This window comes from Drosophila obscura, unplaced genomic scaffold (assembly GCF_018151105.1).
Source record: "Drosophila obscura isolate BZ-5 IFL unplaced genomic scaffold, ASM1815110v1 contig_1, whole genome shotgun sequence".
Taxonomy (NCBI): Eukaryota; Metazoa; Arthropoda; class Insecta; order Diptera; family Drosophilidae; genus Drosophila; species Drosophila obscura.
Window position 1 is genome coordinate 11,374,988 of NW_024542679.1, and position 27,974 is coordinate 11,402,961.

A 27,974-nucleotide genomic window follows, 5' to 3' on the forward strand; every position below is an offset into this window, starting at 1 on the left:
AAAAGTATAGGCTTACTTCTGAGTGTCCTAACTGGCTAGTAATTCCAAGCCGAATATAAAAATCGAGGATTATCATTTCTGATCATTGTAAAAAATTAACGATTGGGGTAAACTTCCTTATGTTTCGTTCGTTGTTTATTGCAGTGACAGACAAACAGAAACTAGCTAAATTAAATGTAATTCACTTTGAGTCATAGCATGCCAAATTGAGTGTCAACAGTCTGGTCAGAGATCAATGAAAAGTCAGCTGGTTGACAACCCAAGAAACGAGAAATCTTCATATCTGGTTCGCCTCTGGGTACGTACGTGTCACTTGATTGAACCAGCTTGAGATTTCCATTTCTGCCTCCCCCTCAGGCCGTGAAGAGTAAATCAATTAATGCAAAACTGGCACACACCGGGAGCAACATGCGACGCACCAATAACTATCCCTACCAGCCGCTAAACCAGCAGCCATCTGGCTCCAGCCCGGTCGGGCATGATGCACTAGAGGCGGAGAACGAGCGCGCTGCCGAGGAGCTGAAACAGAAAATAGGCGCCCTCAAGTCGCTGACCATTGATATTGGTAACGAGGTGCGCTACCAGGACAAGCTATTGCGCGGCATTGACGATGATATGGATCGGACATCGGGCTTCCTGGGCAACACAATGACGCGAGTCGTCCGCCTGGCCAAACAGGGTGGCGGGGCCAGGCAGATGTGCTATATGTTTCTCTTTGTGCTCGTGGTGTTCTTGTTGCTCTGGCTAACGCTCAAGTTCAAATAATAGTCGGCGGCCGCTGTTTGTTTTCTAAAATATATACTTTCAATCTTAATTAATTAATGGAGCAAAGCTTTGTTCAAAGTACAAAAGATACGCACACACATGTGTGCACACATTAAGGTAGAATTTGGAGGATTTGGTGGCGACGGAGGGACACACTTTTTGGACTCGACTCGTTACCCTCGTTATGATAATGCACATAATTTCATGGGCTTATAGCTAAAATATGTTAATTCACATAATTGGCAGCTATGCATGGAAGGTTTTCATCTTTTTATTGCGTCTACTGGAATCGGGCAGTTCCAGATCCTCGTCCTCTACGTCGTCACTGCACACATCATCTTCGCTCTGGAGATCGCCGTAGACATCACCATTCATGCCACCTTCCATGGCACGAACTGTTGGTAGGGACGAGTCTGTGTTAGTGGGTTGCTTGATTGGGACACATCTACCGAACACTTACTCTGCTGATCCAGTTGGATGTTCTGTTTCTTGATCTCGTCAATGTCTTTTTGATTGTCGTTGATTTTCTTCCTCATAGTCTGTATGCATTCCGTGGTCCTCTTGAGTATTTGAGCACGACTAGCCTGTGGAAAAGTCTGATCCAATTACTGTGTCCATGTAATTCACCCAACTGTTGCACTCACCTTCTCCCCCTTCAGCGTGGGCACTGCCTCACGCAGGTTGGTGAAGCTCTCCTTTATGTGATCTCTTCTCCGTCTCTCCAGCGCGTTATGGTGTGCTCGCTTCTCGGCCTTTAATTATTTATTTAAGAATATTTCAGTTGGTCTTCAGTGAGGGGGCGTTGGGGGGTACAACTACATGTGCGTGTTGTTTATCAACAAAAGACAACGTGCGCAGGTGCAGGGTATATTAAATGTAAGGTTAGCCAGCCTAATATTTAAGCGCCCACTCTCTCTAGCCACACAACGATAGCATCTCTTTGTGTGCTCTGAGTGCCAAGGCTGGGCTACCTTCATGTTAATATACCCTGGTCATTGCCTTTTCTTCTTCTTCCGTTGGCTCTCTTTATAGCTGTTACCTGTGTAAAATTTGCTGTATTCGTGTGACGAGACGAACCCAACCCCGTATCCGAGTCGCCATCGTCCTGGAAGATACATATATGAATTAATGTTGTACAATTTTGTATGCATATATACATTAGGTATACATATACATCTGTTTATATGTACTTTAATGTATTCTACACTTGCTTACGTCACTCTCAATATCAATATCTCTGTCATCATCGCTCATACTGGCATACATGGCTGCTACAGTTATTGTGACGTCACACACAGGCACACTTGATTGATTCTACTCGAAGATTGACAACAATGCTGCAACTGTTTGTTGTTGTTGTTGTTGTTAACTGTAATTATCAGAGTTTTTTGTTGTTGCTTCCAGCGCACGTTCTTCGAAATGAATGCGGTCGCGGTGAATGGCAGTGCTGGAAAACCACCGAAAGTGCATTGGAATCAGTAGTTCCCTAGTGAACAAAGTACATTTATCTCTACAAGACTTGATTTAAACTAAAGTTGCTTGAAAGAAGCATGCCCGAGCAACATAAATAAAATTGTGTTAAGCTAAACAAGAAATGTGATTAGGTAGGAGTTGAAACTAAATATTTTACAATTCGAGGAACAGTGTTCACGGAACCAGTTCACAAAATATGAAAACAAAGGCTGCATTGGTCAAAGAACATTAGTTTTGATTTCTTTTTTAATTTTCCAAGACAATTTCACTTATTTCATGGCTTTTCCAACAACCAGTGCACAGCAAGCCGAAACGAACCGAAAGATACTCGAGGACATCCAGACCAAAAAGCAGCTGCTTGCTGGTGGGATAATTAACCTGGGACTGAGCAACACAAATCAGGTGCGCACGATGTGCTCCAGAGGCCTTAAGTATTTTTGTTCTACTCAAGAATATTACCATTATAGATGCCCTCTCCTCAGTTGCTCGGCCAGCCGACAGTAGCACCTGAATTCCTACCGCAGGGCGTGGGCCTACCCACAAATGCCACGCCGCCCCGTTCTGCATTTAACCCTACCAGTTCCACCACCTTGGGCTTCTTTATCCCCCAAGATTCGTATTTTGGAAACAGCTTCATTCCCGTGCTGCCCCGCCTGGAGCCCTTGCCGACGACCACGCCCACGACGCCCGCCAGCCACATTGCACCCAAATAACCGAAATTCAATCGTTAAATCATGGCCCGCCTCAAGCTGAAGAAACTGGAGGAGTATCTGCAGTGTGTCGATGGATTCGAGAAGCCCAAGATCATGCTAGAACAGTATCCAACGCCTCCACATATCGCAGCATGTATGGTGCATCATATGCAGGCCCAGCATGATGATATCGAAGGGAAATTCGTCGGAGACCTGGGCTGCGGCTGTGGCATGTTGAGCATAGGAGCCACTCTGCTCGGTGCGCAGCTGACAGTTGGCTTTGAGCTGGACGGAGATGCTGTCGATATATATAGGAACAATGTGCAGGAAATGGAGCTGTCCAATGTGGACTGTGTGAGGACGGATGTCCTGCAGCTGCCTGGTAGTAAGTGGGAGAAAACGTTCGACACAATCGTTATGAATCCGCCCTTTGGCACCAAGCACAATGCCGGCATGGATATGAGATTTCTGGAGGCGGGTCTACGATTGGCCACAGGCGCCGTCTATTCATTGCACAAGACCTCCACACGGTAAGTGGTTGCCATGCGGTGTCCTATCTGCCAAAGTGATTAATTTCGGTTCTCTTTCGGCAGTGCCTACATCCAGAAAAAGTCTGAGGAGTGGGGAGCTAGCGGCTCTGTGGTGGCCGAATTGAGGTACAACATCGAGGCCAGCTACAAGTTCCACAAGCGTCAGTCAAAGGACATTGAGGTGGATTTCTGGCGGTTTGACATCAGCGGCAAGGATTAGTCGCCCTTAGCGGCGTTTGCATTTTCATTGGACATTACATTTATATTTTACAAACATTTCTAACAATATAGGAAAGCTTTTAAATCGAACATCTCTTCTACTCCACATTGAAGACAACGCCCTGGGCGCAGGCCAGTTCGCCGGAATGGTTGACTGTGATGGTTGCCCGCTTGCAGTACTGCTTCCAGGCATCCGAGCCGGACTCTCGACCGCCCCCGGTTGCCTTCTCTCCACCGAACGCTCCGCCGATTTCAGCTCCATTTGTGGTGGTGTTGATGTTCACAATGCCGCAGTCGGAGCCCCGTGCACCGATCCACTTGAACGCCTGACTGATGTTCTCGGTGAAGATGGCCGAGGAGAGACCCTGCTCGACCTCGTTGTTCCAGGAGATGGCCTCGTCGACATTCTTTGCCTTCAGCACATACACGATGGGTGCGAACGTTTCGCGATGCACAACGCTGGCATCGTGAGCCAGTCCCGTGATGATTGTGGGCTCCACATAGTATCCGGATCGCTCCAGAACCTTGCCACCAAATGCCACAGTTCCGCCCAAGGCCTTGGCCTCCTCAATGGTGGTCCTGTAGCTATCCACATTCTGCTGTGTGTGCACGGGCCCCACCAGCGTCTGCGCATCCAACTGGTGTCCAATCTTGGGTATCAGCTGCTTGTACTTGGCCACCAAAGACGTCACGAACTGGTCATGCAGCTGCTCGTGGACAATGATGCGCCTGGTGGTGGTGCAGCGCTGTCCGCTGGTGCCGATGCAGCCGAACAGAGCCGCATCCAATGCCATTTTCACATTAGCCGAGGAATCAATGATCAAAGCGTTGTTGCCGCCCAACTCGAGGATCACCTTGCCGAAGCGTCGCTGCACCTCCACACCCACATCCTGGCCCGTTTTGCAGCTACCCGTAAAGGAGACCAAATTGACGCGCTTGTCCGCCACCAGGGACTGGCCAACATCGGTGCCACCCTGGCAGAGCGTCACGACGGGCGGCAGGTTGTTGCGACGCAGGACATCGGCAACGATTTTGGTGGTGGCCACCGAGACCAGAGGCGTGCTGGGAGCGCCCTTCCAGAGCACACTGTTGCCGGTGGTCAGAGCAATGGCGGCATTCCAGCCAAAAACGGCATTGGGGAAGTTATAGGCGGAGATCACACCCACAAGGCCCAGGGGACGCCAAGCCTCCAGAATCGTATGATCGGCACGCTCCGAGTTGATCAGTTGGCCCGAGTAGATCCGCGACAGACCCACCGCATAGTCGCAGATGTCGATGAACTCCTGCACTTCGCCCTGACCCTCGCTGTAGATCTTGCCCACCTCCAGGGAGACCAGCTTCCCGAGTGGCTCCTTGTACTTCCTCAGCTCGTCGCCGATTTGACGTACGATCTCGCCACGTACTGGGGCGGGCACCTGACGCCACTGCTTGTAGGCCTCCACGCCCAGGCCGATGGTCTGCTGCAGCTCCTGGACATTGCCCTGACGCACTGTGGCAATGGCCTGGCCAGTGCCGGGATCGTAGCTGGTGATGGTCTGTCCACGCCCCTGCCAATGGCCCGAGTAGACGCCGGGATTGTTACGCTCCAGGCCCAGCTCCTTAAGGAAACTGTACTCCGGCTGATCGATCAGATAGGATGTGGATGCGGAGGAGGAGGAGGCCAGGCGGCTGTGTCCGCGACCGGCCAGCCTCGTGAGGTGTCTCAAATGTGCGATCATGCTGGAGGAGAGAGAGAGCAAGATTTATGGATTTACTGATTACGCCCTGATACGCCGCTTATCGAGCGATAGGCAGCTCCGCCTGGTAATTGCTTGTTTACTGGAAACTTTTTTCTTGGTCTGACACCCCCAGCAGCGGGGCCCAACCACTGATAGCATCCCACTTAATGCCACTACTCACATTGTGTGCCCCAAAGTGTATTCGTATCCTCGTCTGCCCACGTCGCTGGTCAATTATCAACTAAATGCGCCGAGTGCTTAACAGGCACCTCTCTGCCGCCCGGCCATTGAAGAGGGCAGCTTATCGCTAGAGTAAACTGAATTAAATGCAAAGAGAGAAAGGGGAACGGCACAGAGTCGGCGGCTTATCAGCCATATGTATAGTATACAGATGTACATACAGGGTGCATATGCAATATTGATATAAAAATGTTCAGAATACTTTTAGGCAGCCAGCAAATGGTGATATTATTTCGTATGTTATTAAAGAACATAATAAAATATATTCCCAAGCCATTGGATGGAAATATATCAAGCTAGTGATCAAGATAAATTAGTAAAAGATAGTAGAACATTTCTACACTCAGAGAAAAAATCCCTGAAATTGTAATGTTTTATTAAGATTTAAAAGTGTAAGCCCATTTATTTGCACCGAGAGTGGAAATTGAGTAAGGAAAGTATTTCCACTTATATTATGACATTACATAATATACAAATATTTGAAATAAAAATATTTCATATTTAAATTAACATATTAAGCTTCAGATGTAATTTATTTTAAATTTTAAATACGAGTGTAAAAACATATCTGACATGCTCTCAACTCCATAATGTATGCCCTTTGATTCCTACCCTTTTTTGTATGCCTTCTTGGTTGTGTTACCCTGACAACCTATGAACTCTGTCGAATGTTTGTTCGTTAGATAAATGTTCAGCCACTTTTAGCTGCTTGAATCTTGTTTCATTCACACTTAAAATAAAGAAATAGTCAGCCAAGCAAACAAAATGGAAGTTCTCGAAGAGGGTAATTTAATGGATCGTGTGCCAATACTGCTGCAACGAGATCTAGAGTTTTATCAGGTATAATACATTGGCAACACATCCACAATTTATCTATAAAAATATACCCAAAAACACAGACACATCAGCGTGTGCTGCAGGAACCCATTTGCTCGGGCGTTGTGGGTGGTAAATTGGATTTTCCACGCTATGCTTCCTTTGCAGCAATCAAATTGATACGTTGGTGGGTTCAATTGAAGTAGCAATAGCTCTAGTTTATAATTATGTGAACTCTTTGCAGGTGGGAGGATGAGTACTTTGCCTCTTACCGCAAACACTCGGGACTTTTGCACACCGAAAAGGAACTGAACGAAGGAGATTTTGTAAGATTTAATTGCTAATAAATTTATACTTAGCCCCATGCTATATGTTTTCCCCCTCAGACCAGTGCCACTGTTAAGGCCTCTGATCCGGATAAGTTCGTTCAACTTGTTTGCCGCTCGGCAGACATGCTTTTGGAGCATGTTCATCGCCTTTCGCAGGAGTCCCTGGATCATGCTGATCTTTCGGTGCTGACGGCCACCATTGGCGCTGCTTCGCTGGTGAAGAACTCGCTGAGTATATACATGCAGGCGGCCACCACCACGATTGTGCCGCCCAAGGGTGATGAGAAGGGCGGCGCCCTCAAGCTGAGCTTCAAGCAATATGCCCAGATGTCGGAGGCATTGGCCGAGCGTCTCCTCGATCTGCACTGTCGCCTCCTGTTGCTGTACATCATGCAGGATGCCGACTGTCTGCATTGGGAGGACACGCAACCATTTTTTGAGTCGGAACGGGGCTCCTACACCGTGCAGATGTGGTGGCACTATATGCGTGGCTCCAAGACAGATCTGTGGAACTCTGTGCCGCCGAAAATGGCCCAGAAGATCTTTGCCGGCATGCTGAACGAGACGCTCAGTGTGCTGACTGTTCGCTATACCCAGATCGTGACGAGTGTCGCCCGATCGCAGCTGCACCTGACGGATATTTGCAATATGCTGCTGTGCATTGCCGAGCTGCTGCCACACATCTGCGACAGTGGCGAGGCGTATGTGGGGCTGCAGTTGAGCAATCAGAGCGTCATCCTGCGGGACATTCACGCCAAGTGTCGCGAGCTCTTCTACTGTCTGCTGCTGCGCGGTGCTCCCCTGGGCGTGCTCTCCAAGGTAGGAACTCGCACCCCATAAAAAAGGTACGCTGAAATGCCTCTGTTGTTTCCTTAGGTCTTCCGCAAGGGCCTGGATAACATGGAGATGTTTAGCTCTCGCCACGGCCTGCCCAGTGCTTGGATTATATTTGCCTTGCCGCGCTACTTTCCCAAGGAGCAGTCCTGCCAATGGGTCACTGAATTTGCTGATCTGACAACCAACACGGCCATTTCTCTGGATCTGCGTGTGCTGCTTGCATTTCCCGAGGCAGACTGGTCGTTTCTGCTGAAGATTCTGCTGATGCGAGATGCCTGCCTCACTGGCATCATCATACGACATCTGATGCAGCATTTACCCTCATCGGAGAACTTCAAGAATGTGGCCAAGCATTCGTTCACCAGTGCCGAGGGAGCACCACCGAAATGCGAGGCCTTTCTGTGCCGCGGCGAGTGCTTCAATGTCACCGAGTCCATAGCCGGGGATATAGGTGAGGCATTCGAACAAACTCTCTCGATTTCAAGTGGTCATTCATTAGCTCTCGAAACAGATCCCGTGGGACAGGCTAACTATCAGATTGTCCTCTCGCTCACCTACTTAGTAGTGGCCGTTGGCAAGGCGGTGGACATCAAGTCCTGCCTGATCAAGACCCTCGAAGAGCACGCTGTGGCGGGCTGGAGTGATTGCCTGGACAAGCGGCAGGTGTGGAACCAGAAGCGCACTCCCTGGCTGGAGGCCATCATGCATTTTGTCTATCCGGTGCTCGACTGCGTCGTGGAGATGCTCATCAATGCCGTGGAGAATGGTGCGAGCATGTACCAGGCCATGTCTCTGGCCCTGACTTGTGTCTCCGAGATCTGGGATTGTATACCAGAGGGTCTCTACAAGATTACCTCACTGCTGCAGGACATTATACCAGTTTCCACGCGACCCTTGGGCGATTCGGTGCTGCTGCAGGTGGTCTTTGCTGCTCTGTACACGGAGCTGATCAAGACAGCCGAGGTGCATGAGCAGGGTGAGTGGGGGGGAGGGACTTTGAAGCATCTTAAAATTAATATCTAATCCTCACAGGCAAGAATGCAGACAAGGCTTCCATTTGCTATTCAATATCGGAGGCCATTTGCTCCATTGACGAGGACGACAAGCACACCGATCAAATCGAGCTGTTCCTCAAGCAGGCCAAGGAGAGCATTAATCTTGACACGGACTTTGGTGGCACACCTGGGGGCAGCAATCGTGGTGCCGGCGGCATGAGTGCCGTCAGCACCGTCAAAATGGATGACCTGACCAATGCCGAATCGGATCGGCTCAGTCACAGTCCGCCCAACAACTACGCCATGGAGCTGGATGTGGGCATTGCCGACTACATAGCCGAGGTTCTGGCTAGCGATGTTCTCACCACAAATATTGGCAAGCAGGCCCTCAAAGTGGTCTACAATTATCTGAAATTCAACAGGGATTGGCTGCTGGAGCAGCTGGGCACCGGCGACAACGATCCCAGTCCCTTTCAAGGTGTCCAAGGGCAGAATATCAAGGAGGGACAGACGTCCGTGGTCAAGTCAATGTTTTTCATTGGCAACACACCGTTCGATCAGCTGCTGACGGGCTCCCTGAAGATCGACTATGTGAGTTGGCTGCAGATGCCGCTGTCCCTGAATCCAGAACGAACCTGGCTGCATTTGACAAGGCGCTGTGACTTCCAGGAGGACACAAAGCTGTCGCTGCCCGAGGTGGCCATGGTGGCTGGCATTACGAAGATAATGAAGCGGCGCAAGGAGTTTGCCAAGTAAAGTGGAGTGAGCGAGGCAGTGTGGGGGCATCATTAGCACTCCCTCCGCCTCGGTCGGTCGCTGTGAATTATGTTGTTGATGGCAAAAGGCACTGGAGAGAGCTTCGCTCTGTCTCGCTCAGTGTCTTTTGGATGTCATTAACGCCGCATAATGCAAACACAAGTCGCATGCTATGGGCAAGGGGATGGGGCATCGGCACCGGCACCTCACCGAATGCACAACACAATAAGCAGGGCGACACGGAGCAGCAGGGGCGCTAAAAAAAAAATAATATTTACATCTCCTCTCCAGCATCATCCAGGGTTAATGTATGAGGGGGGGGATGGATGCTGGCTGGGGGTGGACCTACTGCCGAAAATGTTTTTGTCCACACTCTGCGTACTCGCCCGGCACTTGGCTCAGCTCTCCTGGCCGTCTTTAGAGCCGTCTTCTCGGTGCCTCCGCCGCTTCCTCTGCGCTGCTCTTGCAGCCAGTTATGAAAATTACTGAAACGTAGCCAACCTGGGGTTAGAGGTGGAGGAGAGGGGGTGGAGAAGGAGAGTACCAGCACACGATGAAAGCACAAACACATAGAGCGACGCACACACACACACACACTCATCAGCAGGAGAAACACACACAGGACAACGTGACAAATAAAATCAAGCTAGAACGCAGAGAGCAGGAGAAAGCGGCAGGATAATGATGACAGAGCCAATGCGCTTCTAACGAGGTTTTGGCACTTAAAATATAAATAACCGGCTTGGGATCAGTGGGGAATGCACGTAGAATATTTAATTAAAGTTTTAAAAATATTTTAAATATTTTAAAATGTATTAAAATATAGAATACTTACTGATAGCAACACCAGTCTACATAATCAAATATTTCCTGGTAAATTCTGCGAAAAATTAAAACTCCTTTATTTGTAGACAAATCAACTTTAAAAATATTGAATATAAACCCCTTAAAAATATGCTGAATAAATGGTTCTGCTGAATAAATCTTGGCAAACAGTCTAGTGATGAAATGCTTTACAAATTGCCCCCCAAAAAAACCTCTAAAACATGTTCGCTCCTCTATAAATCTCTATCAAAAAATTCAGGCTACTCTTCCTTCGAATATACAGCAGAAAGCGTTAAAAAAAACGAACTACACACCGAGTGTCCTTTGAGAACAAAACAACTCGACTATTTCAGTTGCAGCGCCAGCCCCATTGGCTGGCTTTGGCTACAAAGTCGGGGCAGCGGCAGCTCCAGCCGCAGCGGCGACTCCGGCAACGACAACGACGATTGCCCCATGGTTGCTCCACTCATTCTGTTGGCGCTGCCAGGAGCGTGCGGACGTTCGTTGTTTAGAGGCAACGACCATTAAGTCAAGTGGCAACCAAAAACTCGAAAAAAAGAACCCAAAAAAACACAAAAATAAAATACAAAACGAAAGAAGAAATTGAAGTGAACCGTGGGACGTGCGGGGGTAAAGTGCGAATTGTAACGGTAATTTGCAGACATTAGTTGCCACACACACACACACACATACACATAGTGATTAAATGCTCTAAAAGAGCAAGCAGTGAGGAAGGCAAAGTGTCACTGGGACTAAACATTACGCATACGCAGCGTATGCCCCAGGTTAAATGTTGAAATTTAAAACTTTAACGAGCTGCCAAAGCGATGCTGCTGGTCGTTTCGAATTCCTCTTTGGAGATACGAGTGGATGTACATTTGTATGCCAGGCACGCAGTTGATTTTGTGATGTGGATACGGCTCTATGATTGTTTTTATTAGCCTTATTCCGGCTACACCAGTGTCCAACAATTGAACCTGAAACCTGAAACCTAATAGAAAACTGTGAACACTAAACCATGAGCCAGATACAATTGCAACAGCAGCAGCAGCAGCAACATCGCCGTGGACACCGTCACCATCGTCGTCGCCAGCCTCCAGAGCCCTGCGAGTGTTTGCGTCCTGTGATAAGGGTTTTTGGTCTGCTGACTTCATTCGGTAAGCTCAAGTTTCTGTAAATGCACGAGAAATAATATAAATGTGAGCACAGGTGGGGAGTCCTCCCCCCCCTACTACCTAAGCCCCCACATGCCTCCCGCAAGATAATGCCAATCATGGAGAGAGGCAGGGCATGGCATGGGGCATGTGGCATGATGTATGTGCATGAATAAATGCATGTTGCATGCTTTTGTGTTGTATGTTTATTCCTGACAAATTGTGAGAAATATTTGTGTATAGAAATACAGCCGTAGGGATTTGTTGGAGTGTGTTGTGTGTGTGTGTGTGTATGGGGCCTGGGCATTCAATGGAAATTCTGAGCATATAATAGGGAGCATGTTCACTGCAATATTTTCTTTTCAATAAGTAAAATTTGCTTACAAAATTCTTTCAGAGCGCATTTCTTTAGATTGATTGTGCTTTACTTATGTTGAGGTTTAATACTTATAAAAATGAATTAAAGCTGCTCTTTTTTGGCATTTCATTTCAAACTTTAGCCAACAACTTCCATCATTTATTTGCATATCGAACAAAAGAAGTCTCCTATCAATTTATAATATTTTTTTTTACTGCACCTTTTTGCCGGCCAGCTGTGGCAGCTATCAAACTTGACTTAACCGCTTATCATGGCCACTGAGCAGGATGGCCGACTGGCCCTTAATGTGTTTTAAATAGTGGAAAATATCCTGCCCCTTTTCAACATACTCGTATGATAAATGGCTGGGCTGCAGCATAACAAAAACTTTGGGTCAAGTTCAAACTAATTTCCTTACAAATTGTTGTAGGGGTGGGGGTTAAAAATGCAGCAGCATAAAAAAGGCAAGAAACTTGATAGTTCATAAACCCCGAAGCATGGCAGAGAGTGGGGCAGGGGAAATCCTGTGTCGGAGCCATTAACAAGGCATTGGCCTTTATGCAGCATGCAGCTCACAGTTCGCATCCTGTGCCAAAAGCAGCTTCATTTTCCCACTGCTCGAATTTTCTGCCCCCCCCCCCCCAAAAGCAACTTTTCCATACGCTCGACAATGAGCTCTGTTGTTGGCGCCTTTTGGCGCCAGCCATTTTGCCATGTTACCCACCGCCCTAAGCTACTGCTACCAGAAGAGAATCTATTTCCTCCGACCATCCCCATCCCTTTCAATTATCCAGATATTTTTTTTTTTTTTTTTTTTCATGTTTTTTTCGATTTTCGGTTGCCGGTTTTATTCTGTTCACAGCATTTAATGTAATTGGCTTTGGTTTCGGAATATCCACTGAAATATGTAAGGAATGAATGTATTCTCTAACTGGTTTAATCTGATTTGTTTTTCGCGGCTTGGCATAATAAAAACAACTCAATTAGATTGAGTTTTTGTGTGGTTTTGGGCCAGCAATGGGGTGGGGGCCATATCTTAGACATTGAAAGCGGTCGACGGACGAGACGGGCAATGGGGGTAGACCCATAATAATGTGGTCAGAATATGAATATTTAAGTGGGCTGCTTGAGCAGTTTGTGAAGTTTGCAGAAAGATGAATCCAATGTGTATTCTCCTACTCAGAAAACATCGCCAAACCCATTTCGCTTTGCCTCAGTGGTTTCTGGTTACATTTTATGGCCCTGGCTTAGTGGACAAAAAGGCCTCAAACTCAATAAATATGCTTATAAATATATTTGCCTAGACATACACAATCACAATATTTTATGGGCTATTGGCTTAAGATACCCAAACAAACAGGATACCCAAAACCTTCTGCCCAAGGCACATTTCTTAAGCCATTTTTCATTCCAGTTATCTGCGGTGTGGGCGTCGATGTCTATATGCATGGCTTCCAAGCGGGACTCTATATACTGTAAGCCATGTTAAAGGGGTGGCAAACATCCTCCCAATGAAGAGTTTTGGCTAATTTCTGGTCAGTTTTTCAGCGCTGCTGGTGATGTTCATCGAGATCAAGTGGCTGGTCACGCTATTCCTGCAGCTTCAGTGCTACGAGTGAGTGGGCACACACACATTTATTATATAACTATATTTATGATTACGATTTTAATTGCTTCCAGGGATAACTATCAGAGGAGCCCCAGAGGGTCCTGCGGCTGTTTGGGCTGCTGGCGTGTGTCGTCCGCCTTTAGTGGCGGCTGGCGCCCCACGCCCATTTATGCGATTATTGGCATCTGCCTGATACTCTATCCGCACAATCTGTGGCTCAGCTATGTGGCTGGGATGTTCCTGCTGCTGCTCGGCCTGCTGCGGCTCTGCACACTGCTGCGATTCAGTCCAGCCAAGGACGAGGGTCTCCTGCCGCAATGCGACTTTGAAAAGTGAGGGAAGAGAAACCAAAACTTTGCCTTGCATTTGATTGTTTGCTTTCTACTTGTGTAGGGTGTCCAGTTTTGTGGATAATATGGAGGATGACTTTGCGGAGGTCAGCGCCTCGCAAACAGTCCTGGATCAGGAGGACGAGGAAGACGATGGCGACGAGGAACCCACCATTGACGATGATGTTTGCTAATAGTTAAGCAGCTCTGAAATTATTGCTAAGTTTTCATTTTTCGAGTTGTCTTGTGAGTATGGGAAACCATTAGCATTAATGTTAGGCAGGTTTCAAGTTCGCCCAAGAAATTCAATGCGACTCAAAAGCGAAATATCTTTTTATACCCGGCAAAGACAATATAATAGTTAGATGAGTATTAGATGTATAGATTTATAGAGTATAGATGTATTATATAATATCTACTGATTATATAGATGTGCCAGTTTGTACAACGAATATGTCGCAGCTGAATTTTCAACGGACGTTCCCAGGTCTTCGGCTCTGGTGTCTGCCGCGTTCGGCACATGACAGCAAGCCCAGCAGCAAGTATGTGTATCTTCGTTTTATGCACTTGCACATCTATTTACTGTATGGAGTTACTCATCTTGCTATTATATTGTCTTTGGTTAGTGGTAACTGGCATAAAAGTAGAGGCGCCGCCTTACATGCGCCTCACGACGTGGCTCCTTCTTTCCTTTCAACTTCCCTTCCCAGTAAAAACTACAATTTAATTTCGTTTTTTATTTGACTTTGTGGCAAATGGATTTCCCACATGACTGAATGCCAAGAGAATGGGTCGCTGGTGCTGGCCAATCGACTGCTCTTCTAATTCACCAAAAGCTCGCTCTTGTTCCTCGGCATCGTCTTCGTCTTCGGCAGAGGACTGTTCATCATTCGATAAGTAGCGATGGTGTCCGTTATCTCCATGGTGTCCATGATCGCCATGATGTCCGTAATCATAATTTCCATTATGATATCCAGGTGAAGGATATCCATGGGAAGGGTATCCAGGTGAAGGGTATCCTGGTGAAGGGTATCCAGGTGCTGGATAGTAAGCTCGATGATGTTGCGAGCCGCCTGGGAAACCTGGTGGGCCGGGGGGGCCGGGGGGGCCAGGCATGCCGGGAAAGCCTGGGTAGCCTTTCTCGCCTGGTGCTCCTTTGTCCCCTTGATCGCCCTTGGAACCCTTCATGCCCGGATATCCTTGCACGCCTGGCTGCCCCACCGGGCCCGGCGGCCCTGGGGGCCCAGGAGGGCAATTACAATGCTGTGGCGGCTGTGGATACGGATAGATTGGCGGCGGATACGGCCCATGATGGTCGTGATAGCCATGATGGTCGTGGTCCCCGGTTATGATCACTTCCTGTGGTGGCGGCGCTGGAGCCGGAGCTGGAGCGGGACTGCCGGCCATCACCGTGAAGATTCGCGGCCCAGAGGTATCACCGCCTGCCGCAGAAATCTCCGGCAGCAGCAGCACACCCAGCACAAAGATAATCCAGTAACTCAAACGCGACTTCATTCTGTAAACTAACCCAAAATCATCTCACCAGCAGCTCTTTTTATATCGACCCAAACCACAGATCCAAGAGAGAATGGCGAAGAGAATGTCGCAGAGAATCGGTGAAACTACCGTTGGAATGGCTCATTCCTAGGTTTATACATTTTGTCTGGCGATTATTATCGTGTCTATACGTAAATGCTATGCAAATGCCTCTTGTTTCATAAACTAAGCCAACTATTTATATGAAATGTGAGTGTGTGTATGATTTGCATAAAAATATTGAATGAATGAAAGAGTTCTTAATCTCATTCGGCTGCTGAAAGAACTTTCACAGGCCAAGCCCAGCGCTGGCTTTTTGCGTTTGAGCCATGAAAAGTGAATTCGTGCACAAAACTTGAATGCTAAATGACAAAACTAAATACAGTAAATGCTTCAGAGCATAAACAAAATAGATGGAATGTCTTTACTTACTTGATGTGAGCTCTTGCCAATGTTTCTTAAGACACACAAAAAGACACACAGTCCACTCCAGTCCAAAGAAAAGCTTTATTTCTTATTCTATTTCTTGTTGCTTTTGTTTTAGTTTGAATTTCTTTATTATTTGTGTTTTGTTATGTGTGTGTGTGTGTGTGAAATGGAACCCACCGCCCACACCAAAAAACTTTAACATAATTCTGGATTTTTTGGGGGCAGAGTTCTGATCTCATAACAATTTCTTGAAATACTCACGCTTCAGTCTAAAACTTTTAGTTACGGGGGTAGGGAAGTGGGGACTTGTTTTAATATTTCTTCTTCGTTTTTTTTTTTTTGTTTGTTTACATGTGTCTGTAAATAGTTGTAACTTTTAAAGTTGGTTTTTATTTGCTTTGGTTTTTGTTTTTTTGTTTTTTTTTGGTATATTCTCTTACATGGTTTGCTATGCAATAAACATATATAATAATATTTTTTGTTTTAACTATTATTCTCTTTTTTGGTTTGTTTTCATTTCGAAAACGTTTGAGGTAGCTGCGTTTTGTCTGTTGCATTTAATTGTTAAACGTAGATGCATATATACGCTTAATAATCCCTGATATATAGTATATAGTATATATAGTGGTAGTTGTTGTTGCATCTGGTGGATAAGAAGAGTTTCGCTTTGAACGCAAATGAAAGGAATCAACGAAAGGCACAAAAATTAACTAAAATTTATATTTATTTTATTTTGTATATATATAATATAATATAATATTACGATAGAACATATACATAGAAAATATTGAAATATGTGTTTAAATTAAAAATTAAAGAATAGTCAAAAAAAAATCATAATAATCAAAAACAATAAAAGGGAAATTTTCAACATTTAAGATAAAACAAATAGTTGGCGTTGTTTGGTTGGTAGTTTGTTTGTTTGTTTGTTTGTTATTGTTCAGTAAGTTCGTTTCAAATGGAAAGTGTTCCATGATCGCTTGATGGATATTGGCAAGAGAAATCGTTATCGTTATGGAGAGATTCTAGCCATGAAGTCTCAAAAGTAAATTCAATTTGACTAGATAATGGATGTTGTTCAGTTTATACATAGTTAACTTTTGACTTTGGTCTCTGTGCTCTTTTTGGAACTGTGCTGATGAATTGTGGCTATTGCAGTTCAACTTCTACTAAGGAAGATCACAAAACGCTTTCCACATACTAGACAAACACTTTTGGGGGAAATGTAAAAATTAACCAAATAGAAATAGGCATCGGGGGAGGGGTTTGAAAACGGGAAACGGAAAACAGAAGAAGACATTGAAGAAACTGATCAGATATTATTTTGTTTGTTATCACTTGCTCTTCTTATAACATACGACTAACAACTATCTTTGGGATTCATTCGAACTTTGCTGGCTCTTCCTCTCCTCTTCATATTTATTTATGTTTGTTGTTCGCACTACTCTCTGGCTCCTTTGGCTGCTCCTCTCATCCTGCACACTGCATTCCGCTCTATAAAAATATAAACAATTTCTGTTCCTGCAGGGGGGTTGGACTGGATTTGTTCGATCTCCGATCTAACAGGCCGATCATCTGAACTGTTGTCTCTATGGGTTTGTATATATCATCTGGCACACGCCACAACAAGGCCCTGGAATATGGGGCTGCACATGCACACATATGTATGTTCCAGGCATTGGCGTAGCGCCTATGGTGGGTGGTGGGAGGGGAGAGTGTGGTTCGAGGTTTGAGGTTGCATACTACTGCCTCCACGGGAGCCCACAGCTCTGGATTGTCTGCCGAGCCGCGCCAAATAAAAACGCTTAGTAGAATGAGCTGCACCAGGCATCGCCCGCCGTGGGGCTTAGCAGGCCGACCATGCTCGTGCTGTGACTATGATGCCTGATCACGGCGCCAGTCGCCACGGACGCCGGCGATGCGCTGGTGGCATGCGTCGAGCTTGGCAAACATTGGAAGCAGTAGTTGGCCCCGTAGTTGCTGTCCCAGAACTGCTGGCCCTTGCACTGGAAGCGCACGGCAAACTCCAGCCGCTGGCCCACATGCATCGAATTGCCAAACAGCACAAAGGTGAACTTATCCGAGAAGCCGTCGCAGGAGTTCTCCACGTAGTTGGCCTGCAGGTCCGCATAGCTGCGCCACCCATCCAGCGAGTAGCGAATGTGCACGGACTTGTGAAAGTCGAGATTGCGCACGCGCACCGAACCGGATATCGTCTGGTTGATGTTGTCCGAGACGGCGGCATTCTCCAGCGAGACCTGCTTCTCCCTGACCGCATCGAGGAATGTGGGCAGGCCGCCCGGCTGCTGGAACAGCGGCATCAGCAGCTTGTCCGACTTGGGCCCCATCTGCATCGGCGGCTCCGACTCCAGTATCTCCAGATCCTCGAACGCCGACTTGGGTATTGTGGGTATCTCATCCAGGAAGGTCTTCACATCGGCCAGATCCAGGCCCAGCACATCCGCGAATCGTACAATCTTCTTGCGTCCGGGCGTGCCCGGTGGCGTTTTGCCCGTCTTCAGCGAGGAGCAGCGTCTCACCCGCTGCGGCCGGCAATCGTCCTCATCGTCTGTGGTGTCTATGGCATGGCTGTGGCTCGACTTCTTCGCCGCCTCGGCGGCATCCAGCTTGGCCTGCTCCAGCTGGACCAGATCCACATCCACTGTGAGGATGCTGCCGGTGGCGGGGTCAGCTGCCACCGATTTGTCTGCCTCATCGACACCGCTATCGGGGGAGGTGTCCACAACGGCAGTCGCATCCCTTTCCGGCGATGCGGAGGCATCCAAAGTTCTGTCGGGTGTCGGTACATCGTAGATCCTCTCTTCCAACGTTCTGTCGGCCCCATCCAGGACTTCATCTTTCAGTTCCAGCTGCTCCTCGGCGTCCACGTGACCATTGGTCAGAGTGGAGGGCTCTTCCAGAGGAGCCTGTACCACAATGCCGCCGCCGCTGGCTTTGAAGTTGTCGCTCTGTTGCAACAGTTCGCTGAGTATTTGTGCCTGTAGAAGCGCCTCATCCTCCTGATCCAACACATCCACAACTAGTTCCTTCTGCTGTTGAGTTTTCTGTTCAGCTGTGTCCTTTTGTTTCTCCTGCTCCAGCTGCTGCTGCTCCTCCGCCAGCTGCTGCTCCTGCTGCTCCTGTTGCTGACCGTTTGTCAGCTCGTGTCCCCCATTCATTGGCAATGCATTCACAGAGTCATTCAACTCAGTGGCTGAATGCTGGCCAAGCTCTGTGGCCTGGGGGTGCAGTGCCTGTGCATTTACCGTGACCAGTATCTGATCCGGAATCACTGAGCCAACGGCTGATGCGGATGTTGATGTGGCATCGAAGTAGGGTCCATCGGCGGTGCTGCTGCTGTGACTGCTGGCGGCCGAGGCACACGCATAGCCCGACTCGGCCGTTGAGTTGTGTGGCGTATTCGAGGCGGTTTCAATCAGACGCAGGTACTCGCACTCATCCACCGGACTGCCCGGCGACTCCAGTTCACAGTCAAAGTCGAAAAATGAATCGGACTCGTGGCGCAGCGGCTGCAGATCGGTTACAGTCTGTTCAGAGTCGTGGGCATTCACCCAGGTATTGGTGTTGGTGCCATTGATGATGGGCTCATCCTCGGCATTTTCCACACCCTCCTCGTTCGCCTGCAACAAAAGAGAGACACAGAGAAAGAGAGAGATTAGATTTGATTAAAAAGGAAATATATCGAAATATGCTGTAAAACTTAGTAAGTCGCAACAAATCCATCGTAACATTCGAATAACTCTTTCAGTAATCCAGTCGTAGTCTCAGAATAAAATCGACTTCCCTAGCCAAAGCTCCAACTAGTAAAATAATTCAAGTAGAACCCACAACGCCGCCAGGATGAAGACGTTAAATTTGCGTCAGATGGCCCCAGAATTCGATACGATTGCCGTCGTGGCCGGGGGCTTTCGTCATCTATCGCTGAGCGATTTGCGTGGCCGTTATGTGCTGCTGGTGTTCTATCCCGCAGACTTTTCGTTTGTCTGCCCCACCGAGCTGCAGGCATTCAGCGATCGTGCGCTGGAGTTCCGCAACGTGGGCTGCGAGGTGGTCGCCTGCTCGACGGACAGCCACTTTGTGCACTGCGCCTGGATGGCTCAGCCGCGCAAGAAGGGCGGCCTGGGCGAAATGGACATACCGCTGCTGGCGGACAAGTCCATGAAGATAGCCAAGGACTATGGCGTGCTGGATGAGAAGACGGGCCTGGCCCTGCGCGCCACCTTCATCATCGATCGCGAGGGTCAGGTGCGACAGATCACGATCAACGACAATGGTGTCGGTCGCAGCGTGGACGAGTCACTGCGTCTGATCCAGGCGTACCAGTTTAGCGATGAGTTCGGTATGGTGTGCCCCGTCAACTGGAAGGTGGGAGCCAAGGGCATGAAGGCGGACGAGTCCGGCAAGGAGGAGTATTTCAAGAATGCCACATAAACACCCCACACACACACACACACACACACACACACACAGAGTTAACACACATACAAAGCGAGTGCAGGCAGTTCAATAAATGTTACCCTGGAAAAAAAAATGTAATCCTCAAGGATTCTTAATCTTACCTGTGTTCCCAAGGTGCGCAGCTTGGAGGACAGACTCCGTGCGAATGCCTCGGCCCGGCCGCGGCATGAGGACATCCCTATGGTTGGTATGATTGAGATAATGCTGCAGGGCGGCCTGCTGTCCGGCGTGCTACTGTGTGTCAATGGTATATCGCCGGGATCGTTCATTTACGTCACGTCACGTCTCCGCCACACACACAGACACAAACAGAGTGTGGTATATTGCAAGCGGATCTCCGGAATATCTGCGAATATAGAACATAAAATACCATCGAAATGTAGCATATGACGTGAGTTATATATTAGGCAATTTCTGCTGTTGTTTTGGTTCAAGTAAACAAATAAATTTCCCTCAACACTTTCTCTTTGCTTTCTTGAATGCTTGAAAACAGCTGGGGAAAATATGTACATATAAAGATTTCTATATCATTTTTTATTCATTAACTGCAGCGCATATTTTCTTGCCGTTTTTAGACGATTTGATTTAGTTGGTTGTCATTATAATTTTAATAGATCTTTTTGGGGTATTTATGTGCAGAAATTTGCGTGGGAAAAGAGAGTATATTTTCTTTATAGTTGGGGGAGTTTGACTAAGTAAAGTTTATAATTAAATCAGAACCCTTTAATGATCTACCAAAGCTCTATGCGTGCGTGAATTGATTTTTTTAGTATAAATCATGTGATGAAAACATGTGACGAAAACCCAGACAAACCTGATGACATCCCCCCCATACCCCACAAGTTGAAGCAGGTGACCATAACAAATTGTTGTTAACACTTCTTGTTCGCTTTGTTTTGCTCTTGGCAAATGGGTTTGCTATTGTTTTGGGTACCGTACCGCATAGCTGCACGTGCTTTACCTTTGACTAGGTGAAACGCCAAGCCACGCCCATTCCCAGAGTGGGACGAAGGCGGATACTTAGACAGAGATAGAGATAGGGGAAGTGGTGGCCGCCCAATTAAGACATCAGAGTGCCATTCGAAATTAGATGCGCCAATCGAGGCGGAGACAATGTCAATTGGCCTTGAACTTTTTTTTTTGCGGCATTTATTTTGCTGCTGTTGTCTATTTGGGTTTTTTTTTTGTTTCGACTTTTCTTACTTTTTGTCTCGTCTTTCGGTTTTAAATATTTTACTTTTTATTTTTGGCAGCCTGCATAGGAAATTTAATTAAGCAAAAGAAATGAATAAAACCAACAAATTTGTAAAAAAATAAATAAAATAAACGATCGTCCAACAATCGATCGATTAAGGAGGTCAAAATGCCGATCTTTTTGAAAATTCCTTAATTTGCCTGTCGGCTTATATGTACATAGGTATTTTCTATACATTATATGTATATAGCGATTCCCCTGTAGGAATCTGTAGGCGATGTGGCACCTTATGGCACGAACATATTTCATGATTCACAGTCATCCCTTGGGTACGGCGACCGATTGCAGTTTTCTTTTTCGGGCCTCAACCTTTACTCATTTTTTTGCGTTGCTCTCTTTTTCTTATAGATAGGTTGAAATTGTTTTTGGCTGTATGCCAAGTGGCTAAATGCGTTTTGGGTGCAGATGACGTTGGACCAAGAAACGCAAAAAAAAAGAAACCGAAAAGATTACAAAAATTAAATATACACATTTAAGAGAGAAATGTACTCGGTGGAAAAAGTAATTTATGAATTAAAGATTCATTGAAGCCTGACATAATGTGTTGATAAATTTCAGAAAATCAGCGAAGAATAAAAAGGCTGATTGCATGGAATTCTTACACATTTTCTCTTCAATTTATATGTATTCCTCTCGCCACTTTCTTTCTGTTTCTGCCTACAAATATTACACATATAAATATTAATTACTACTGCAAGCTCACAGTTTATAAATAAAGTATATGCATAACAAACAAAATAAATAAAATAGAAACAAAATGAAAAGAGTTCTATAAATAAATCTACGACAACATATGTATGTCTGGGTTCGTCTTTTCAGTTCTGTTTTATGGCAAAAGTAACATTTCCGTTCTATTCTCTTTTTTTTTTTGCCATTTGCTCACTTTCTTCATGGGTGAATCTTCTTTGGCTTGTTTTGACTGTAACCGAAAGATACTTGTACTTGGATGCTGCGATACACGCACTGCGGAGAATTGGGAGACAGCCATAAAGCAGCTTAATTGAATTAAATTGGTGGAAATGTAGAGGAATTGATATTACTTCAAGTGGTTAACGCAATAAAAATAACTTTGCATTATTCTTGATTGGTTCACATCGCCCGTGGCTGTCTGTGGAATGAAGTCAAGGTGCTGTTGAGGTGCCAATTTCGTACATAAAAGATACATTCTGTGTTTATTCATAATTTAATAAGCGTGTTACTTAAATTGTTCAAGAGGTGCGCATTTTGTCAAAGTTATTTGGGAGCCATCCTCTAAATATATATTGCCTCAAAACTAATCTAAAAAATATCACTCAAAGCTGCTTGCGAAATTTAATATTTATGTAAGATGCTGTTTTTCAATTGGTAATAAAGAATTATCTGAAAGATTTTGCATGCCCAACTATTCAATCAGCAAGTCAAATCTCAATGGCGCACTTTCGAATGCATTTATACACACCACAAATGAAACACGATCTTTGATCACTGATCCGTTACCAGTCCTGAATTCTATACCACAGTCGCTTTAATGGTCAATCAGTCGTAAAATAAGGTATAGAATATCTTCAAAGCCATCAGACCAATTCGCAGCACTTTTAAAATATTTACAAACTGATGATCGGACATGCGCCACAGCACGAACTGAGATAGAGAGAGATATAGAGGGAGAGAGTAGCTTATCACTGGAATCGCATAGATGCATTTTGTCATGTCAATTAGTTAGTCACTGCTCCGAAGCATTTCCCTGGTTATATGTAGATGCGCCATTAGCCGTTCGATTAGATGTTTCTAGGCCTACAATTAGCATTTGCCGGTCGCCGGCTTATCACCTGAACTACACATGATATTTGCAATGTGGCCGAATGGGCGATGGGTACTCGGTTCCCGGGTTCTGGTGGGTGTAGGAATGTAGCAATCCCAAGGCTCTTAATCGTGCTGCGGCGGCGTTTCGATTATGAATGTTGATAACAAAATTTGTAATTTTATTTATAGCAATCGGAATTGACCCGGACCGGGAATTGTTTTCGTCCCGATACTCTCCCTGGTGCACTCTACCCCCGGAATGTGCTGCCTTTTGCACTCACTTACACTCGATCGCGGCCAGACAGATTGGTGATATAATCGATGCCACTTGGTTGATAGCCCACTGATATTAGAGCCCAACTTTTACTGGTCTCGCACTTTCGTAAATGTTATGGCAATTAGTTGCTTGAGATGGCACCGATGGAACTACTGCATCGGGCAGTTGGCATCTGGGAGACCGGACATCCACAGACTCGAAACTCGAACTCGAAACTGCAGCACGTCTGCAGCGTCACGGTGTCGGCGGTGCACTGAATACAAAAACGATCTGTTTTGTTTTGTTTTTGGCATTCAGCAAAAAAATTCAAGCTGATTGATAAGGCAGTATAGAGGATCGGTTCGGATCGAATCGAATCGGAATCAGAATCGAAACGAAACGAATTCGAAGTGCACCAGAATCGCAAATCGCAGCCAAACACCGCCAACGTTGTCTGCTTGCTGCTGCCCTCACACTGATCGCGCCCTCAGTCCGCACTCCAACACTTCTCCCTTCATCCATCCATTGCTGTATCTGTATCTGCATCTGCATCTGTGTCTGTGTCTGTATCTCTGTGTCTGTGTGTTTCTTTGCATGTGTAGTCGTCGCAGTGCATCCCAAAAGGTAACTGCAGCCGCTGGCGTTGTCGATGTCGATGCTGTGCAGCGGCCGTCAGGCAGTCGCTTCTATAGACATTTGCTCGTGATCAGTGACGTCGCCAGCCTCGAATGTCTGTCTCAGTATTAATCTTGGCTAACTGCTCCTCGAAACACCCTTGCGAATAGGGGATGGTACACTTAGCGAAATGGTTTGTCATTTCATTTGAAATTTTAATCAATTTTTCTTTGAAATTAATGTACTAGAAATTCATTTAATTAGCTTAAAAATGTGTCCAAAATTCTATAAATTTATCAAACCAATATTCTTTAAGAGTACTCTTTCCAGGGTACTACCGTTTCGTTTATGCCAAGCAACAGATTTAAATTACTGCAATAAATTGGTAAATACTCAAACATTTGACTTAATCTGTTAGATATCTCACTTAAAGATAAAACAAATATATGATAGATAGCATGGATCAGCGATCAGCGTGTCTAATTGCTCTCTCCTCTCTAAGTCTGTTTCTGTGACCACCGCCCGCTGTGATTGTGGGTTGCTATTCCATGCTGGCCAATATTCGATATGCGTCTTATCAGCTAGCGGTTGTTGGTTGTTGCTGGTTAAATCTGCGATTAGGTTTATGGGTTCAACGCCAATTTGTGATTGTTTGGACATAGGCGCCGTTATAGTTAGCAGTTCCGATTTTGCAGGGCTCAACAATTCAAGTTAGATGGATGAGTGACAGCAGAGACAGCAGCAGCTGATAAGAGATCTGCTTTGAGCGGATCGTTGAACTGCCTGCCCTACTAAACAAACAGGTTTAGACAGATCCAGCCACAACTAGCAGTCATTAAAGTCTAAACAATCAATTAATTAAGACATTTATTCGTTATTCTGTTCAGCAAAGAGCGATAAGATAAGATTGGTGCTAAAAATGTTGGAGGTTAATCTAATAATGGAATTACATATATGAATAGCTAAAAATATGATTAGTTATAGGCGGATCTTCGAGGGGGATTTATGACATTGAAGATAAGGCAATTTGTGGCAAGAATTATACTTTGAAATAGAGCACCAAACAACATTGGAGAGCATTTAGACGCTGTCATTCACTGTCGCATATATCATTGGCATAAGTTCCTGTCAAAAATGCTCAGACCGGCAAGTGCCTCCCACGTTTTACTCGTAGTATGTGTTCGAGTGTGTGTTTGTATGTGTGTATTGCCTCCATCAACAAACCACAACAGCTGACTGGCTCTCCTTTTTATTTATAAATAAACCAAAATTAAGAATATATATTTCTTTATGGTAAATTAGCTAAAAACCTAGACAGACAGACAGACAGATATGTATGCAACACGCGCGGCGCCGCCTTGGAGGATATCTCTTCTCCTCTTGCCTGTGCCTTGCTTTGGATTTGGAAATCGATTTGCATTGAAGTTCCATAACAATCAATGTGTGTTCGAGTATACGGAATAGCTTTCACGAGCCTTGCTTCAAGCGCTAATTTACTGTCGGTAATTTGGTTGTTGTTGTATCTAACAGATACCCTGGGTTTGTGTGAGTGCGTGTGTGCCGTGCCCCGTCCCGTGGTTGTGGGGGTGGTGTTCTCACTCATTTTTTGTCTGCTTTTCGGCTGGCGCGTGTTTTTTTTTTTTGTATATTTTTTTTTGTATTTTTTATTTATATTTGTATGACATTGCTACCCAACGAAATGTCAAAAGCAAACAAAGCCAAGCGCCGTGACCAGCCCACCCACAGGAAAAACGCTTGCGCTGTTCTGAAAACACAGTTACAGATACACAGATACGTACCACGGCTGGTGGGGGCAGATACTTTCGGTTTTCAGCGTGCTTTCGTTTTCCTCCTATTATTGTTTGGGTTTGAAGATGGGGTTCGAGATTGTGTTTTGCCTATAGATTGTGTGATAACGAGCATTGTTTTGGTTTGTTTTGCTTTGATTGGGCATGGTTAAGGAAGCGGTCCTGGGAGGGAGATTTCTTATGTAAGCATTTGGGTACGTGAAGTAATACAGTAATAATAGTATTATGAAAGTGGGTAAATATTATTCCTGTGGCAGTATAGAAAGGAGCTGATTCTGTGCCTTATTATTTTCGATTTTCTTGTGTTCGAACTATCGTAATCAGAAGCATTTAAACTGATCTGATCTGATCTGATAGAACTTCAGAAATTGTGGCACAATAAACCGGTTTAGCCCCTATATCTATTTCCAATCTATAGAATACACACACAACTAATTCAACTTAATTATTATGGCTTGGTAGTTGAAACTTGAACTCCCTGAACTTGTTTCCAATTGAACTTCATGGAGACTCTCTTCTCGCTCTCCGGTTTAATTCATGTTTTTTGGCTCAGCTCAGCTTCCAAGCCCAATGACTTTAGATGCCATAATCAATGTCAAATGTATCTCATGGATACACGCACATGGTAATTGCAAAAAAAAGAGGCAGAAAGAATTATCACGCAATCGTTTTGCATATATATGTATGTATGTACTAAATCTAGAACACGCACTTAATTATGCTTTTCCACCTTTATATATAGGAAATATGATGGAATTATTACCAACCTGTAGTTTTAATATTATTCCAAGGCGTTCCCTTTTTGGCCTATGCCAATGTTCATCTGGCACTCGCAGAGGCGTTGGCAATAAAAAGAATTGGTTGTCAAAAGTTGTCGCATAAATATCGCCTACATATACCGATTCTCTCTATATAGCATACTATATAATGTGTGTATGTGGCGCCTCTTGCCTTTTAGGTATTGCGTGCCTTGTTGCCGTTATGTAGTCGTCCAAGAAAGTGACCCAATATGTGGGGCAGAAAGGTTACCACAGGATTGTGTCAGTCGTGAACTTTCACTTTTACTCACTTTCACACACAAACACACACATACATGTGTACATATATAAACCTTCACTTTTGCGTTTTGGGGCCACCAGAGGGCGCTAGTTGCTTAGATAACACTTTCCTTGAATGGAATTTTGGTATTTCCTTGAGATATGTTTTATTTCATTTATTTCTGTGTTAAGCTTTTTTATATTTTTGGCGAAATTTAATTTATTTTAATTTAATTAAATTTATTGTGTTCACTCACGTTCCATTCAAAGGTTTTTTGATTTGGGTTAAGGCTTTGGTTTGATAAGGATGCGGCTTGTGTTTAGATTTGAGGGTTCTCAAAGAATGGCGCCTACCTCCTACTACAACAAAACTTCACTCGGGCTGCACCACACGAATAGCGGTTAAATTTTTAGAAATTTTCACGGTTATATTTAATATTTTTTTTGTTTTGTTTTGGAATCCGTTTTTGTTTTTTGTTTGTAATTTTAATTTATATTTTTATTTTTTATTATGATTTTGTGCCAGCGCTGAGTGGCAGCCGTGGCAGCAGCGCCCGTTGTAGTGGCAACATTGGCGACTTGGTCGCAATAAGAGTGTCATTCAAGGGCATTGCAAGGTCGCACCAGTTTGCGTCTTTCGCCCACTGGCGGCCGAGAGGCGAGAGCAGAGCAGAGCGTCGACAGCCGACAGCCAACAACCGCATGGCAGCGTTGCGGCGGCCTCTTTTTTTTTTTTTCTCCGATACACAGATACCAAAGATTTTTGTGAGAATTATTTTGCTTATTATTTCGGATTTCTGCTACTGTTCTTTTTTTTTTGTGCAAAAACAGCCAACAGGGAGAGAGCCGAGCGAGATACGTTGCGCTTGAATTATTATTTATTAATTTTCATATCGTTGTATCTCAAAGATACATTTACTTGTCGAATATCTAGTTTTAGCTTCAAGCGGCTTCGCCCTGACTTGAATCTCGTTTTGGATCGCCCGTTTGGCCGTCCTGTCGTGTGGCAACTGAGGCAAGTATCGCCAAAAGCTGCAACCTTCCCAGCTCGCCATACATGCTCTCCTTCTCTCTCTCTCTCTCTCTCTCTCTATGTTTGTCTCGTCTCTCTGTGGGCGGTTTTTGGGTGGCT

General features: G+C 45.6%; 11 protein-coding genes across 14 annotated transcripts in view; 7 read left to right on the plus strand and 4 right to left on the minus strand.

The window, feature by feature from the left end:
• The first annotated feature begins 56 nt into the window (after positions 1-56).
• LOC111071333 (BET1 homolog) lies at positions 57-814 on the plus strand. The gene is made up of 2 exons (XM_022362612.2): positions 57-298; positions 358-814. The coding sequence occupies exons 1-2, from the start codon at positions 236-238 to the stop codon at positions 763-765; spliced, it is 471 nt and encodes a 156-aa protein (XP_022218304.2). The 5' UTR covers positions 57-235; the 3' UTR covers positions 766-814.
• On the minus strand, positions 791-2,299 carry LOC111071330 (protein max). The gene is made up of 5 exons (XM_022362609.2): positions 1,981-2,299; positions 1,805-1,870; positions 1,410-1,517; positions 1,226-1,349; positions 791-1,160 (listed from the first exon to the last, which is right to left on the minus strand). Exons 1-5 carry the CDS (start codon positions 2,029-2,031, stop codon positions 1,012-1,014), a joined length of 498 nt encoding a protein of 165 aa, XP_022218301.1. The 5' UTR covers positions 2,032-2,299; the 3' UTR covers positions 791-1,011.
• Positions 2,300-2,416: 117 nt separating this feature from the next.
• On the plus strand, positions 2,417-2,951 carry LOC111071332 (SOSS complex subunit C homolog). 2 transcript variants are annotated; one of them, XM_022362611.2, is made up of 2 exons: positions 2,417-2,640; positions 2,721-2,951. In XM_022362611.2, the coding sequence occupies exons 1-2, from the start codon at positions 2,515-2,517 to the stop codon at positions 2,949-2,951; spliced, it is 357 nt and encodes a 118-aa protein (XP_022218303.1). In that variant the 5' UTR covers positions 2,417-2,514. The 2 variants fall into 2 exon arrangements, with proteins under 2 accessions (XP_022218303.1, XP_022218302.1); XM_022362610.2 differs by having other exon boundaries at positions 2,418-2,640; positions 2,706-2,951.
• A 21-nt stretch (positions 2,952-2,972) lies between these two features.
• LOC111071328 (rRNA N6-adenosine-methyltransferase METTL5) lies at positions 2,973-3,769 on the plus strand. The gene is made up of 2 exons (XM_022362607.2): positions 2,973-3,460; positions 3,524-3,769. The coding sequence occupies exons 1-2, from the start codon at positions 2,973-2,975 to the stop codon at positions 3,678-3,680; spliced, it is 645 nt and encodes a 214-aa protein (XP_022218299.1). The 3' UTR covers positions 3,681-3,769.
• LOC111071325 (putative aldehyde dehydrogenase family 7 member A1 homolog) lies at positions 3,702-5,683 on the minus strand. The gene is made up of 2 exons (XM_022362600.2): positions 5,579-5,683; positions 3,702-5,398 (listed from the first exon to the last, which is right to left on the minus strand). The coding sequence occupies exon 2, from the start codon at positions 5,395-5,397 to the stop codon at positions 3,778-3,780; it is 1,620 nt and encodes a 539-aa protein (XP_022218292.2). The 5' UTR covers position 5,398; positions 5,579-5,683; the 3' UTR covers positions 3,702-3,777.
• A 719-nt stretch (positions 5,684-6,402) lies between these two features.
• On the plus strand, positions 6,403-9,389 carry LOC111078774. Its single transcript, XM_022373628.2, has 7 exons — positions 6,403-6,477; positions 6,537-6,640; positions 6,698-6,779; positions 6,840-7,601; positions 7,659-8,070; positions 8,131-8,595; positions 8,652-9,389. Exons 1-7 carry the CDS (start codon positions 6,403-6,405, stop codon positions 9,368-9,370), a joined length of 2,619 nt encoding a protein of 872 aa, XP_022229320.2. The 3' UTR covers positions 9,371-9,389.
• A 1,330-nt stretch (positions 9,390-10,719) lies between these two features.
• LOC111071265 lies at positions 10,720-14,009 on the plus strand. The gene is made up of 5 exons (XM_022362516.2): positions 10,720-11,352; positions 13,122-13,182; positions 13,248-13,322; positions 13,388-13,648; positions 13,710-14,009. Exons 1-5 carry the CDS (start codon positions 11,214-11,216, stop codon positions 13,837-13,839), a joined length of 666 nt encoding a protein of 221 aa, XP_022218208.1. The 5' UTR covers positions 10,720-11,213; the 3' UTR covers positions 13,840-14,009.
• A 342-nt stretch (positions 14,010-14,351) lies between these two features.
• LOC111071255 (putative cuticle collagen 155) lies at positions 14,352-15,599 on the minus strand. The gene has a single exon (XM_022362499.2). It carries the CDS (start codon positions 15,158-15,160, stop codon positions 14,369-14,371), a length of 792 nt encoding a protein of 263 aa, XP_022218191.2. The 5' UTR covers positions 15,161-15,599; the 3' UTR covers positions 14,352-14,368.
• A 1,294-nt stretch (positions 15,600-16,893) lies between these two features.
• Positions 16,894-27,840, minus strand: LOC111078765 (glycogen-binding subunit 76A). 3 transcript variants are annotated; one of them, XM_022373611.2, is made up of 3 exons: positions 26,573-27,840; positions 20,191-20,435; positions 16,894-19,251 (listed from the first exon to the last, which is right to left on the minus strand). In XM_022373611.2, the coding sequence occupies exons 2-3, from the start codon at positions 20,356-20,358 to the stop codon at positions 17,416-17,418; spliced, it is 2,004 nt and encodes a 667-aa protein (XP_022229303.1). In that variant the 5' UTR covers positions 20,359-20,435; positions 26,573-27,840; the 3' UTR covers positions 16,894-17,415. The 3 variants fall into 3 exon arrangements, with proteins under 3 accessions (XP_022229303.1, XP_022229304.1, XP_022229306.1); XM_022373612.2 differs by lacking the exon at positions 26,573-27,840 and adding an exon at positions 23,412-23,759; XM_022373614.2 differs by lacking the exon at positions 26,573-27,840 and adding an exon at positions 23,408-23,759.
• On the plus strand, positions 19,332-20,167 carry LOC111078771 (peroxiredoxin 1). The gene has a single exon (XM_022373624.2). It carries the CDS (start codon positions 19,472-19,474, stop codon positions 20,060-20,062), a length of 591 nt encoding a protein of 196 aa, XP_022229316.1. The 5' UTR covers positions 19,332-19,471; the 3' UTR covers positions 20,063-20,167.
• Positions 24,278-27,974, plus strand: part of LOC111078768 (deoxynucleoside triphosphate triphosphohydrolase SAMHD1 homolog) — a 77,320-nt gene continuing 73,623 nt past the window's right edge. Inside the window, exon 1 of the mRNA XM_022373620.2 lies at positions 24,278-24,382. The gene's annotated coding sequence lies outside the window, so the exon portion shown is untranslated. The remainder of the gene's footprint in view (positions 24,383-27,974) is intronic.